Genomic DNA, 13,690 nt, shown 5'->3' with positions numbered 1-13,690 from the left:
GCACCGCCCCCACGTACGTTACTTGCGACCGCTCTGATTGGACAGTTCATGAGGCCCCGCCCTTCCTTGCCTGAGTGACAGCAGGCTGGAGGTCTTGCCTTTGAGCTGACTTTGTCTTGGCAGTGGATCGGAACCTGTCTTTTTCAATGGCTCTGTTTAACCATAAGGCCGCCGGGCCATTCACGGAACTGTGACCCTTCTTCACAAACACAGACACTTAAAAGTGACCTCACCATAGGTAATGATGAGTCTGGTTCCATTTTGATATTTGACTGGTTCCAACAGGGAGACGTCGCCCTTCCTTCCTCCACCCCACTCATCTGGTACTTTTAAAGAATCCTGTGGTCTTAGAGGCACTTGGCTCTGGTGGGAAGTTTGAACCCCACAGTCCTAGACCAGATCCGAGCCCTCAGATGCCAGCATGTGTGAAACATATGAGGCAAAGTAACCACCGGAAAGCCTTTTCAAGGAATTCCATTAATATTCATTCCTGGAAATATCAAAGGAGGCACAATTGAAAGAACACTGCTTAGTGAAAAATAGTAGATGGCAAAAGTATGAAGAATCAAGAATCAAGACAGTGGTCATCTATGGGGCAGGACCAAGATGCGTCAGAAACAGGAACATCAGGACACCCTCGCCACTGTCCACAGGCCATTTATGAATCAATGATAATTCCAAGGATGTTCATATTGTTATTACTAAGTCTTACCACAACACAGTTTGTACAGTCTTTTTTTTAATATATTTGATGATAAAATTTTTAAGTAAGGTTGGAAAAGAACATAATTTGTATATGTTCGTTTGTCCTATAATGTGGCAATCTGAGTTTTCATTCACAGTTTTGGCAGCAAAAATTGCTAACAAGTCATGTGTCTATTTAGAAAGAGTAGTTACATAAATTCATCATCATATGTACTTTTTCAAAACAATGGTTATTGAAAAGATCTGGAAAATTTATCAATAGAACAAATAAGCAAAGTGTATTGCCATATATACACCATGTTACCTTTCCTATAACCTGCAGAAACAGGTGGACCCCCGATACCACCCAAGGTTTGGTTGACTGGTGGAGACTAGCACACACCTACCAGGAATGTGTGAAAGCCTTTATGACTTTCATAATGGAAGTGTCTGGGGAGGGCAAGGCAGGCCTCTCAAGCAATTGTGAAATGGCTTGAGAGAGCAAGGAAAGGATCTTGGCCTGGGTTTTTTAAATTGAGATTAGGGGGGTGGGCTAGGGTGAGTGTTTACATGCACAGACACACAGAGGGAGCTTTCATGGATTGAATCTCTTGCCAGCACCAAAGGAGTGAGCAGCCAGGCTTTTATTTTATTCACTTTGTACAGATGTGGGGCACATGAGAAAGAAGGTGGGGTAAGATAATGTCAGATAATAGAAAATATATACAGGCATACCTTGGAGATATTGCGGGTTTAGTTCCAGACCACCACGATAAAGTGAGTATTGTAATAAAGTGAGTCGGAATCTTTTTACTGGTTGAAGGTCTTGCCTTCAGTTTGTAAAAAACACAACATGAAGCACAATAAAGCAAGGTCTGCATGTATGTTGGTCTCTAACCCTGATTCTTGGCAGAGAGCTCCTGAAACCCTTGTAAATTCTGAAGTGATAAGAGCACTAGGAGCATCTTTTGTTCTAATGAGACAACTCTGTTTGGGCTCCTGGATGGCTCCTGGATGGGGTCTGTCATCAGAAAGACTAAGCCATTCTTTGGAGCTTGGAATTTTCAGTCCCACCCACCCCATCTTCCAGAGAGGGGAAAGGGGTCGAAAATGGAGCTAAAAATTGATTATGCCTATGTGAGGAAGACTGCATATTCCCAATAGTATGGGGTTCAGAGAACTTCCAGGTTGGTGAGAATAGCCACATACTGGGAAGGTGACACACTCCAACTTCACTGGGACTTTCTCAGAATTCACCTTAAATATCTCTTCATTTATCTGTTCAGCTGTATCCTTTATCATATCCTTTAATAAAATGGTAAACATAAGTGTTTCTCTGAGTTCTGTGAGTTGCTCCAGTAAATTAATCGAACCCAAGGAGGTGTCTATAGGAACCTCTGATTTGTAGCCAAGTCAGACAGAAGTTGTGAGTAAACTAGAGACCTACTACTTGCTATTAGCATCTGAAATGTGTGCACGTGTGTGTGTGTGTGTGTGTGTGTGTGTGTGTGTGTGTGTGTGTGTGTGTGTGTGGCGGGCAATCTTGTGGGACTGAGACCTAATCCATAGGATATTACATTATCTCCAGATACATAGTGTTATGATTGAATTAAATTGTAGGATACTAGCTGGTGTCACAGAGAATTGCTTCTTGTGGGGAAAAATCCTCACATATTTTATGACCAGAAGTGTCAGAACTGAAGTGTTCTAGGTGAAAGTGAAAGAGACGCACAGGAGGGAAGAACTGGGTTTTATATACTCAGGACGAATACTGGGTTTTTCCAACACACCAGCAATCAAACATTAAAACAGAGTAAGAGACCTCCGGTTACTCATTTGCATTGTAAGGAGCTTAGAAGGTGACATTTCCATCTTCACCAGAAAACAAAGCAAACTTAAAATCAACAACTTTTCTTAGAGCTATCAAAGAATTGAGGTCGCAGGGCAAACTGCTGTCTCCAAAATTGGAAAGAGGGACAGGGAAATAGCCAGTTTAAAATATGCGCACAATATTCTGCTCTTCTGAACAAAGCCTGTCCTCAAAGATTGTTTCACCAGAGCCTAGTAGACTGGGATTTTACCAGCGTCAAAACAACGTGGGGGAGAGAAATTGGCAACTTAAGTCCCCTCTGGCCTTTTTGCCTGACCTAAGTTGAGGCTGGTGGCAGACACTTAAAAACACTTGTGAGGTTCACTGGCTATTTATCCTCCTGACAGTGAATATGTGGTGTGTTTTCCAAACCACTTCTCCACCTCTCTGACACCACCTGGGTGGCCTATGATACAATTCAGTTCTACTACTAACCAGAGTTAACATCAGACTCTACAGTTTAAGGGCTCAATCCCTTAAGGGCATTATATAATATATAAAGGAGTCAGTTTTCCAAGAGGACATAGCAATCCTTCATATGTGTGTGCATGACAATACAGGAGCAAAATACGCAAGGCAAAAACTGAGAGATATGTGGGCGGTGAGTCTTCTTAAGTTAGATTTTTTTATCTTACAAATTCATTTAAAATAAACCGAGAAATTTGTGTGACCATGTATGACAATTTACTAATCTTTAACTTTAACTTTTGTACATAGGAACCCATCCTAAGATTTAATTCCTTTAGCACAATGGTTGTAAAAGTGTAACCCATACAAAGTGAAAATTTTCAAATCTCTTGCTAACTAAAAAGACAAATTGCATCCTAGTTTGTCCTTTCCCTATATCTCATATGGGGTATTTTCAGGATAAGTAGCATATTCTGATGCAATAGGCATTTGGGTTTGCCTCCTTAAATGGAGTAGGATTTTCAACAATTTACATAAACTTTGATTAGTTTTCCCCACATCAAATAAAATAGAAATTCAATTACTTTAGCTTTTTAAATTTCAATGTTCTGCTGGGATACTCACGTACAAAACACTGATGTAAAAATGAAAAATGGACCTGAAAACTTAAGCACATTCATATCACATCTTGAGGTTCTCTTGCCTAAAAGGAACAAAAAGTCTATTTAATTCCACAATTTTCTTGTGTTATTGACATCATAATCAACTTACATTTTTAATCCCAAGAAACTAAAAATTTTATTTCTGTCACAGGGAATAAAATTACACAGTGCTCAGGGAAACCAGAGTCAAAGGGTTACATTATTCAGTTGATAAAGGATCCAAAGGCAAGAAACACAGGTGTTGGAATCAGCTCAGATGGGCAGCCTGCTTCCCACAGGACAGAAGGAAACCGCTTTCAGAAAGTTCCACATTCCAGGCTCTTCAGGTTGAGACAGAACCCCTGGAGTGGGTGTCAGTCCCTGGGAAAGGAGGGAGGGACCCCTGAGCAGCCCCAGGAATGAGCTCTGGGAGCTCCCATACCCTCCTCTCCCCGGGGAATAATGGAAACGCTGCCTCTCTCAGGCCTCACTCATCTCACAGTGAAGAAACTCTCAGCTGAATTCAGTATAAGGTTCTGACCCAAATGAACTCCCAGTTCATGCACCTTAACCCAGGACACAGAACTCCTTTCACAGACTTTCTCAATGTGCACAAATTACACTCTGAGCGCACATGCACTGTGGTCGCAAAAGTCCTACCTATGTCTAGAAACAGGCCCAAAGGGCCACAAGTAAAACCTCAGGGCTACAGCTTCTCTCAGGGTAAAGGCCCCTCCATGGTGGGTGTGAGCAGGTAGGACACCTGCAGGGGAGGCTCCCCAGGAAGAACTCTGGGCATTCAAGTACTTCACTTTGCAGGTAAAGGGGGCCTTAGCTTAGATCCCTGCCCTCAGGTCTCTGTTCCCTACTGGAGTTGCTTTGGAATATTTTGATATTTTAAATGCCAAAAATCCAATGTTTGAACAATCCACCGAAATCACACAAACCCAGCATTTATATGAAAACGAAGGAAACAAAAGGGTCTTTCACTAGTTCAATTAGAAAACCCCTAATATCTATATTCTTTTCAGAAAAAGATGTCAGTTAATTATATTTCCAGGAAAAGTAATTGGTTTGTAAATACTTAATCATACTTGAACACTTCTGCTCTGCAAGTCTAAGCCTAGGATTTTATTTGAAAACACCCAAAGTAAAAAACAGACCTCAGAAACAGTACACATGCTCAGGGAAAGAAAGAGTGAAAGATTTCCACCTACACAAATGGAATGGATTTGAGACCCTACTTCCCAAACATTTGGAAAACTCAGGAGAAAACGGGTGCCACTGGGGAGAAGGGAGGGACTGGGGACCACACAGGCCTGAGGTCCTCCCACGTATGATCCCCGCAGACCGAATCACGACTGTTCCCTGATGACCCTCCCCGTGGTCACCGCACCATCTGGGGAGGCGCGAGGCTGCTGGCCCAGAGCTGCCCAGAGAGACTCTGCAGCCGGGGCTGAAGTCGCCCTGCGCAGTGACTGGACAGGACGCCCGGTGTCCCCGCTGCTGGCCCAACCCCCAAGCTGCGTGTCGGAGTTGACTGGGGACCCGCCAGCGCCCCTGCAGGCCTCGGCGCCGTGGAGTCCGGACCTGACCGCGGGTCGGGTCACAGCCGTTGGGTCCTGGGATACCCGCTTTTCCACACTCACCATTTCCCGGTTTCTGGGGTTCCCCCTCGTCGTCCCTACAGCTCCCGCAGCCAGTGCAGGTCACAGCAGGACAGACGCTGCATCAGAGACACCGGGATCGTTAACCGCAGGTGAGACGGGGAATCCTGAGCAAGACCTGGAGCATCCACGCGTTTTTCTGAGCGCCGCCCCACCCACCTGCCCTGCAGACCCCACCCCCACCTTACGTTGCCCTGAGTGACAGACAGGAGGAGGTCAGATGGTTGAACAGAGCCAGCTTCCCTAGGGGTGTGTGTGTGTGTGTGAGGGGGGACCCTATCCCCTCCAGAAATATTTTTTCTTTTTCTTCTTATTTTTATTTTATTTTTAAAAGATTTTTTAATTGGGGAATTGGGGAATGGGAACAGCGCTGGGGAATTGGGGGGAGGGGAACAGACAAGTTGCTGTCCTTTTGTTCTTCAGTCTAGTTTTGCGGAGGATGTTGCTTCACTGGCCCAAGTTGGCACCATCATTGCTCTTCCGGGGAGAGGCAGATCAGTCGCCGGCTTCTGGACAGCCGCTCATGGTGGCTGCTGGCTACACACGGTAGCCCATGGCAACCCACTGCAGCGGGGGGCTGCAGCCTATGCGGTTGCCAGCGACTCACGGCAGCGCAGCTCCAGGTTGAGCTGTTGTTCAGCATCTTAGCTGTAGAGGGCAGTGTCACTGGCCCTCATATGTGGGATCCGAATTGGGGCCCTCTGGTGTCTCAAGCCAGTTCTTAACCATCGTGCCACTCAGCCGGCCCAGGGTTTTGTTTTTTAATTCATTCAGCCACCCTATGTTGTTGATTGGAGCACTATCCATTTACATGGAAAGCAATTGTTGATAGATATGTAGTTATTGCCATTTTATTATTCATATTTTGATTTTTTTCCCCCCACCGTAAAGAAGTCCCTCTAACATTCCTTTAATACTGGTAATACTGGTTTGGTAGTGATGAATTCTTTTAGCTTTTTCTTGTCTGGGAAGCTCTTTATCTGCCCTTCAATTTTAAATGATGGCCTTGCTGGTTAGAGGCCCTTGGTTGTAGGTCATTGTTTTTCATCACTTTGAATATCTTGTGCCAATCCCTTCTGGCCTGCAAAGTTTCTGTAGAGAAATCAGCTGACAGTCTTATGGGAGTTCCCTTGTAGATAACTAACTGCTTTTCTCTTGCTACTTTTAGGATTCTCTCTTCATCTTTAACCTTTGGCATTTTAATCATAATGTGTCTTGGTGTGGGCCTGTTTGGGTTCATGTTTTTTAGGACTCTGCACTTCCTGGACTTGTATGTCTATTTCCTCCACCAAGTTAGGAAAGTTTTCAGTCATTATTTCTTCAAATAAATTCTCAATCTCTTGCTTTCTCTCTTCTGGTATCCCTATGAGGCAAACGTTGTTACTCTTGATGTTGTCCCAGAGGTCTTTTAAACTATTCTCATTTTTTTGGATTCTTTTTTCTTTTTGCTGTTCTGATTAGGTGTTTTCTGCTACCTTGTCTTCCAAATTGCTGATTCTGTCCTCTGCTTCATCTAGTCTGCTGGTGATTCCTTCTAGTGCATTCTTTTTTTTTTTTTAGCTGAGCCATCCTGCCACCTGTTGGCAGCTCACGGCTGCTCAGCTCGGGCTGACTCGAACCGCTGTTGCTCAGAGCTCAAACTCTTGAGTGAGCTCTTAACCAACTGAGCCACTCAGCCGGCCCTCTAGTGCATTCTTCATTTCAGTTATTGTATTCTTCACTTCTGACTGGCTCTTTTTTATGGTTTCTATGTCTCTTTTTATGCTTGCTATTTCTTTGTTGAAGTTGTCACCAAGTTCCTTGAGCATTTTTATAACCATTGTTTTGAACTGTGTTTGTGGTAGGTTGCTTGCCTACATTTTGTTTAGTTCTTTTTATGGAGTTCTCTCCTGTTCTTTCATTTGGGAGGTATTTATTTCCTCATTTTGGCTGCCTCTCTGTGTTTGTTTCTATGTATTAGGTACATTGGCTACACCTCCCAGTCTTGGTAAGGTGGTCTTATGTAGTAGGTGTCCTGTGGGGCCCAGTGGTGCAGTCTCCTTGTTGACCTGAGTTGTGTGCTCCAGGAGTGTCCCTTGTGTGCATTGTGTTTGCCCTACTATTGTAGTTAAGCCTTGGTTGCTATTGGCACATCAGTGGGTAAGGTTGACCCTCAGGCTGACTGGCTGTGAGGATTGGCCATGACCACAATGTATGAGCTGCTGTGAGGGCCTGCCTCCATGGAGCTGAATTTACCCTAGTGTGCTCTGTGCATGCCGAGAACACCTGCTGGGTGTGCAGCTTCTGGGGCTAATCGGGAGGTATTCTGTTGTAGCCTGAAGTTGGTACTCAGGTATGTTGGTTTGGGGGCCTCTTTGGAGGGGCTCCAGTGCACAGCCACTGCCTGTGACCAGCCTGGGGCTTACTGTTACAAGCTTCAAAGTGATCCATGGTTGGTAGCTGCCTGTGGTGGGCCTGGAGGCACGTTGAGAGAGGTCATGTTGCGAATTGAGGCTGGCTGTCACCACCATCAGAATGGCCTGGGGCTGTTCACCCAAAAGCACAGTGGATCCCAAGGCCTGCTGCTACCTACCAGCTGTTTGTAAGGTTCTGCTGCTGAACAAGCCTTGGGTGGTATGCAAGTTGAGTGAGGAGGGGTCTCAGGTAGTCACCAAGGTTCAGTAAGTGGTGTTAGTATAGATTTAGAGTTAGCCGTGTGGACAGAGGGCTCAACATATATGAATATGCATAATGACAGCTGTCCCTCCAGTGCTCATCCTGAAGCCACACAATTCAGTTTCTCCTTGTATGTCTCTGGTGCCACCAAGCTGCTGTTGGAGCCCAGGCTGAATACCTGTGAGACAGTGAGTCTATGCACGGGCCCTTTAAGAGGACGCCTGGATTTACAGCAGCCTTCTGTCTCACCAGGACCAAAGGAATCCCTGTTGACTTTCACATTTAGATATTGTGGGGGCTCCTCTCCCCAGTAGTGGTGGGAGAGGAAGCTAGGGAGCTTGGTGTGGAGCTGGGACCCCTCGATCCTCAGGAGGGACCTCTGCAGCTGAAATTCCCCTCCCAGTTTTTCAACTGCCATGCCTGGGTGTGGGGCTGGTCCACTTCACATCTCCACCCCTCCTATACCAGTCTCGGTGTGGCTTCTTCATATCCTTAGTTATAGGACTTCTGTTCAGCCAGTCTTCAGATGGTTCTCCAGGTTGATTGTTCTATAATTTAGTTGTAATTTTGATGTGTTCATGGGAGGAGGGAAACACAGCATTTACATACTCTGCCATCTTGACTGGAACCCCAGGAATGTTGGCTTTTCAATAAAACCTATTCCTGGCCCTAGAGGGACAGTGATGTCTTCCTGCAGCTTATCTGAATTCAGGACATATGTGTGTTCAGGGAATTCCAGTCAGTTTCCAGATAGAGTGATGTCCTTGTCCTGAGCCAGAGGTGCACCTAGGCCAGGCCAGACTGGGAACAGTGGGTCTGAGGTCCTCCCTGGGTCAGGGGTTAGCACAGGTGTGAATCAACTCATAGAACTGTAACTGTTGTTAAAAACACACTTACAAATGAACTCCCATATGAGTAATAAAGAGGCTGGCTCCCTTTTGATCTTTGACAGTTAACAGCATTGAGGCTTCCATCCATCTCTACATATGTGGTACTGTAGCTAAAGAATCTCATGGCTACCCAAGGTCTTGGCTCTGCTGGGAAGTTGGAACCCTGAATTCCTTACATGGGCACAGAGACTTTTTTATGACCAACCATGAGTTGTGAGATGTGTTCAATAAAACTCTCAGGTGTACATTTTACAGTACAAGAAATTTATTTTAGTTTTTGAGTATGTGCCTAGAGATTTTGAAATGTAAAATGCTGTGGTATCCCTAAGGCAACTAAATTCCTATTATCACCAATATAAGAAAAAACAATAAATGTTTGGGAAATGTGGGATATACTTGAAAACTCTTAATTACTTAACCCATAATTCAAAACTCCAAATGCATGTTTGAAAGCTTTATTGAGATACAATACACATACCATACAATGCATCCCTTCACTGGGTACGACTCAGTGGTTTTTAGTATATTCACAGATACATGTAATTAGCACCATGATTTTTGAACATTTTTTTCACCTCAAAATGAATGCCCTGTAGGCTTTAGCTATCACTTCCCCGTCTTTCCATCTTCTTCATCCAAACCACAGTCCTAGACAACTTCTAAGTTAACGTGTCTATAGATTTCCTTTTTCTGAATTTATATATGTATGGAATCATATACTATATTGTCTTTGTAATTGACTTCAGTCACTTAGCATAATTTTGGTTTATTCCTATCTTTTGGCTGTTGTGAATGATATTGAAATAAACTGTCATGTACAAATTTTTGTTTGGAGCTATATTTTAATTTCTCTTGGGCATATACCTAGGAATGAAATGATGGTAATTCTAGATTTAGTTTTTGAGGAACTGGAAGACTGTTTTCCAAAGCAGATGCACTATGTTCCCACTGGCAGTGGATGAGGGTTCCAACTTCTCCATATCCTTGACAAAACCTTTATCACTTTTTTATTCTAGCCATCCTAGTGGTTGTGATGTGGTATTTTATTGGAGTTTTTGACTTTCATTGAGGACTAATGATGTCCAGCATCTTTTCATGTGCTCTTGTGCCTTCATACATCTTCCCTAGGAAAATGTCTACTTACATACTTGAACATTTTATAATTTGGTAATTTGAGTTTTTATTGAGTTGTAAGTTTGTTACATATTTTTTATACAAATCCCTATCAGATATATGATTTGCAAATTTTTCTTCCATTTTATTAGTGTGTTTTCACTCTCTTACTTTAAATGTTTTTAATTTTTTTTTTTAATTGGGGAAGGGGAACAGACAAGTGCTATCCTTTTGTTCTTTAGTTGTGGAGGACGTTGCTTCACTGGCCCAAGTTGGCACCATCATTGCGCTCTTCCCGGGCGAGGTAAATCAGTTGCCGGCTTCTGGACGGCCACTCACTGCAGCTGCTGGCTGCAGGCTACTTATGGTAGCCCATGGCAACCCACCTGCCATCGCCAGTGACTCACAGAAGCCCAGCTCCAGGTTGAGCTGTTGTTCAGCATCTTAGCTGTAGAGGGCAGTGTCACTGGCCCTCATGTGTGGGATCCGAACTGGGGCCCTCTGGCATCCCAAGCCAGTTCTTAACCAATGTGCCACTCAGCCGGCCCTCTAGTTTTTACTCTTAATTGTAGTAATATACACCATAAAATTTACATCTTAAGGGCTGGCCGAGTGGCACGTTGGTTGAGTTGGCTTGGGACACCAGCTCTGAGCAGCAGGGCCTCGGTTTGGATCCCACATTAGGGCCAGCGACGCTGCACCTTCTACAGCTAAGATGGTGAACAACAGTTCAACCTGGAGCTGGGCTGCTGTGTCGCCGGCAATGGCGTAGGCTGCAGTGAAGCTGCCATAAGCTACTGTGAGTGGCTGGCAGCCGGCAGCTGGCATGAGCTGCCAAGAGCTGCTGAGTAGCTGTCCAATGGCCGGTGACCGATTTGCCTCACCCAGGAAGAGCGCAATGATAATACCAACATGGGCCAGTGAAGCAACATCCTCCACGACTAGACTGAAGAACAAAAGGACAGCGACTTGTCTGTTCCCCGCCCGTAATTCTCCAATAAAATCTTAAAAAAAAATTACATCTTAAGTGTACAGTGCAGGAGTGAGCAGTACATTGACACTGGGAAACCAATTGCAAAACTCTATTCATCTAACACAGGCCAAATCTTTAAAAAGTCCTGAACAATCTTCTACATCATACCCCAACAGTTATGTGTATTTTGTCATTATTAGAATTCATTACACCCCTCTTTTTTTTCATTCTACATTCCTTTTTTTGACCATGCAGGATACTGTGGGTCAATGGCAAGAAGGCACTGAAACAAAACATGATTTAAAGTTGTTACTAAGGTTGAGTGACAATTAGTGTCATTATAGTGAAAAATGTAACTATAAAAGAATACAACATAAAATATGCTTGAGGAAAAACTACCTGAATTTGAATATGATCAAGTTAGCCATAATGTATAATGATTAAATGAAGAGAATCACAAAGTTTATTTGAAAAATCCACAATTATAATGGGGGGAGGGAGCATTTTAACATATTCTCTCAGGAAATGAAAAACACAGTATTTGGTAACATACAATAGCTGAGAAAAGTTAATAAAACATTTTTATGAAACACTTACAGAAGTGTTCATTTGATACATAAGAGTACATTTCATCACAAAAAATCAAACATAAGTGAAAACATACCGAGGGATTACATTCAGCTACACGTAACAGGAAACACCCACAGGCTTCCTGACAGAAGGGGCCTGTTCTCACATGGAAGGACCGGGTCATGGCAGCCACTGCACATGCAGCAGAGAAACAAATGCCCATGTCCCTCTGTCTTTTATTGCCCTATCACAGGTCCCTCTTCTTAATTCAAACTTTATTCACCAAATACCAAAGGAAGGATGAAAAGCAAAGGGCCAAATATAAAAACAATATTTTTTCCTAAACTTGCCATATATAAAGTTTATTCCAACTATTATTTTCCAACTACTCCAATTATTAGTATGGAAAATAGAATAACCCATCACACCAAAAAAAAAAAAAAAGCTATATCAAAGGAAAAGGTAGAATATATAGCCACTAGGAAGATCAAAATACCAAAAGTACCCATATCCTTTTCAGTGGACTCCTAACAGAACAAATACAACATAAAAAAATTTAACCTAACTGTATATAAGAATACTTAATTCACCCATGCATCTAACATTTTTCAAAATGATGAGAAAATATTATTAAATGTTTTAAGGAAAAACCACTATCACTCTTATGTCCTAATGTTGAAAGATGACTCAGAATTACCGCACTTGAATATTCATTTCTGAAAGGAATTAGTAAAATCCACTCTAGTGATGCAGAAATTGTTCAATAAACACAATAATATATTTACATCTTTAATAAGAACTTTCATGTTGAAAGTTTTCTGGCATGTTATACATTAATTTATATCGGTTTTTTCATGTTACGTATATTTACTTCTATTTCTCTTCCATGGGAGTTTTCACAGGTAAAAATGTAGAGCAATTCAAGTGTTTCCCATGCTGTTTACATTTAAGGGGTTTCATCCAGTGAGTCCTTTGATATTTTTGAAAGGAACTGGAATATAACTGAAGCTTTTCCCACATTCCTTATACTTACGAGGTTTCTCTCCAGTATGAATTCTGTGTTTTCGAACATCACTGGGACACTAAATGCTTTATACTTTATTGATAGGGTTTCTTTGCAGTGCGATTTCCTTCATATTTTCAAAGATAAACCAGACAACTGCATGCTTTACTACTTTTTTTTCATGCATTATGATTTCTCTCCAGGGTGATTTCTTTCATGTTTAAAAACTTGGTATCTGAAGGCTTTCCCAATTTACATTCATAAGGTTTTTCCCGTGTGAATCCTTTTGTGTCTCTGAAAGGTACTTCTATGTCTGTAGGCTTTCCCACACTCCTTACATTCATAGGGTTTCTCTCCCGTATGAGTTCTTTCATGTGTTTTTAAGGAACTGTGACCTCTGTAGGCTTTACCACATTGCTTACATTCATAGGGCTTCTCACCAGTGTGAATTCTTTCATGTATTCGAAGATCACTGGGATATCTGAATACTTTACTACATATTTTACATTCATGGAGTGTCTCTGCAGTGTGAGTTCTTTTATGTATTTGGAGACCCTTACGAAAACTGAAGGCTTTACCGCATTGCTTGCATTCATAGGGTTTCTCTCTAGTATGCGTTTTTTCATGTTTTTGAAGAGAACCACGAACTCTGAAGGCTTTTCCACATTGTTGACACTCATAGGGCTTCTGTCCACTATGTATTTTTTCATGTTTTTGAAGATAACTGTGATCTCTGAAGGCTTTACCACATTGCTTACATTCACAGGGTTTCTCTCCTGTGTGAATTTTATTGTGTATGTGTAAGGAACTGTAATGTTTAAAGAATTTACCACATTGTATGCATTCATAGGGTTTCTCTCCAGAATGTGTTATTTTATGTTTTTGAAGAGAGCTGGGATAAGTGAATGCTTTGCTACATATTTTACAATCATAGGGTTTTTCTCCAGTGTGAGTTCTTTCATGTACTTGAACATAATTAAAAGAACTGAAGGCTTTACCACATATTTTACATTCATAGGGTTTCTCTCCAGTGTGGGTTCTTCCATGTACTTGAACTTGACTAGAACAAGTGAAGGCTCTACCACATATTTTACATTCATAGGGCTTCTCTCCAGTATGTGTTCTTTTATGTTTTTGAAGAGAACTGGGATAAGTGAATGCTTTGCTACATATTTTACATTCATAGGGTTTCTCTCCAGTATGAATTCTTTCATGT

At 42.5% G+C, this 13,690-nt stretch overlaps 1 protein-coding gene across 1 annotated transcript in view; it reads right to left on the bottom strand.

Annotated features, from left to right (window-relative positions):
- Positions 1-12,379: 12,379 nt before the first annotated feature.
- LOC109394233 (zinc finger protein 709-like) overlaps positions 12,380-13,690 on the bottom strand; it is a 10,294-nt gene continuing 8,983 nt past the window's right edge. Inside the window, 2 exon segments of the mRNA XM_019664120.1 lie at positions 12,380-12,747; positions 12,749-13,690. The exon segment at positions 12,749-13,690 is cut by the window's right edge and continues 549 nt beyond it. Of these exon segments, the coding sequence (XP_019519665.1) occupies positions 12,654-12,747; positions 12,749-13,690 (1,036 nt within the window). The 3' untranslated portion in view covers positions 12,380-12,653.

This window comes from Hipposideros armiger, unplaced genomic scaffold (genome assembly GCF_001890085.2).
Source record: "Hipposideros armiger isolate ML-2016 unplaced genomic scaffold, ASM189008v1 scaffold_417, whole genome shotgun sequence".
Lineage (NCBI taxonomy): Eukaryota > Metazoa > Chordata > Mammalia > Chiroptera > Hipposideridae > Hipposideros > Hipposideros armiger.
The sequence above is the reverse complement of the archived record's forward strand: the minus strand, read 5'-3'. Positions and strand labels throughout refer to the sequence as shown.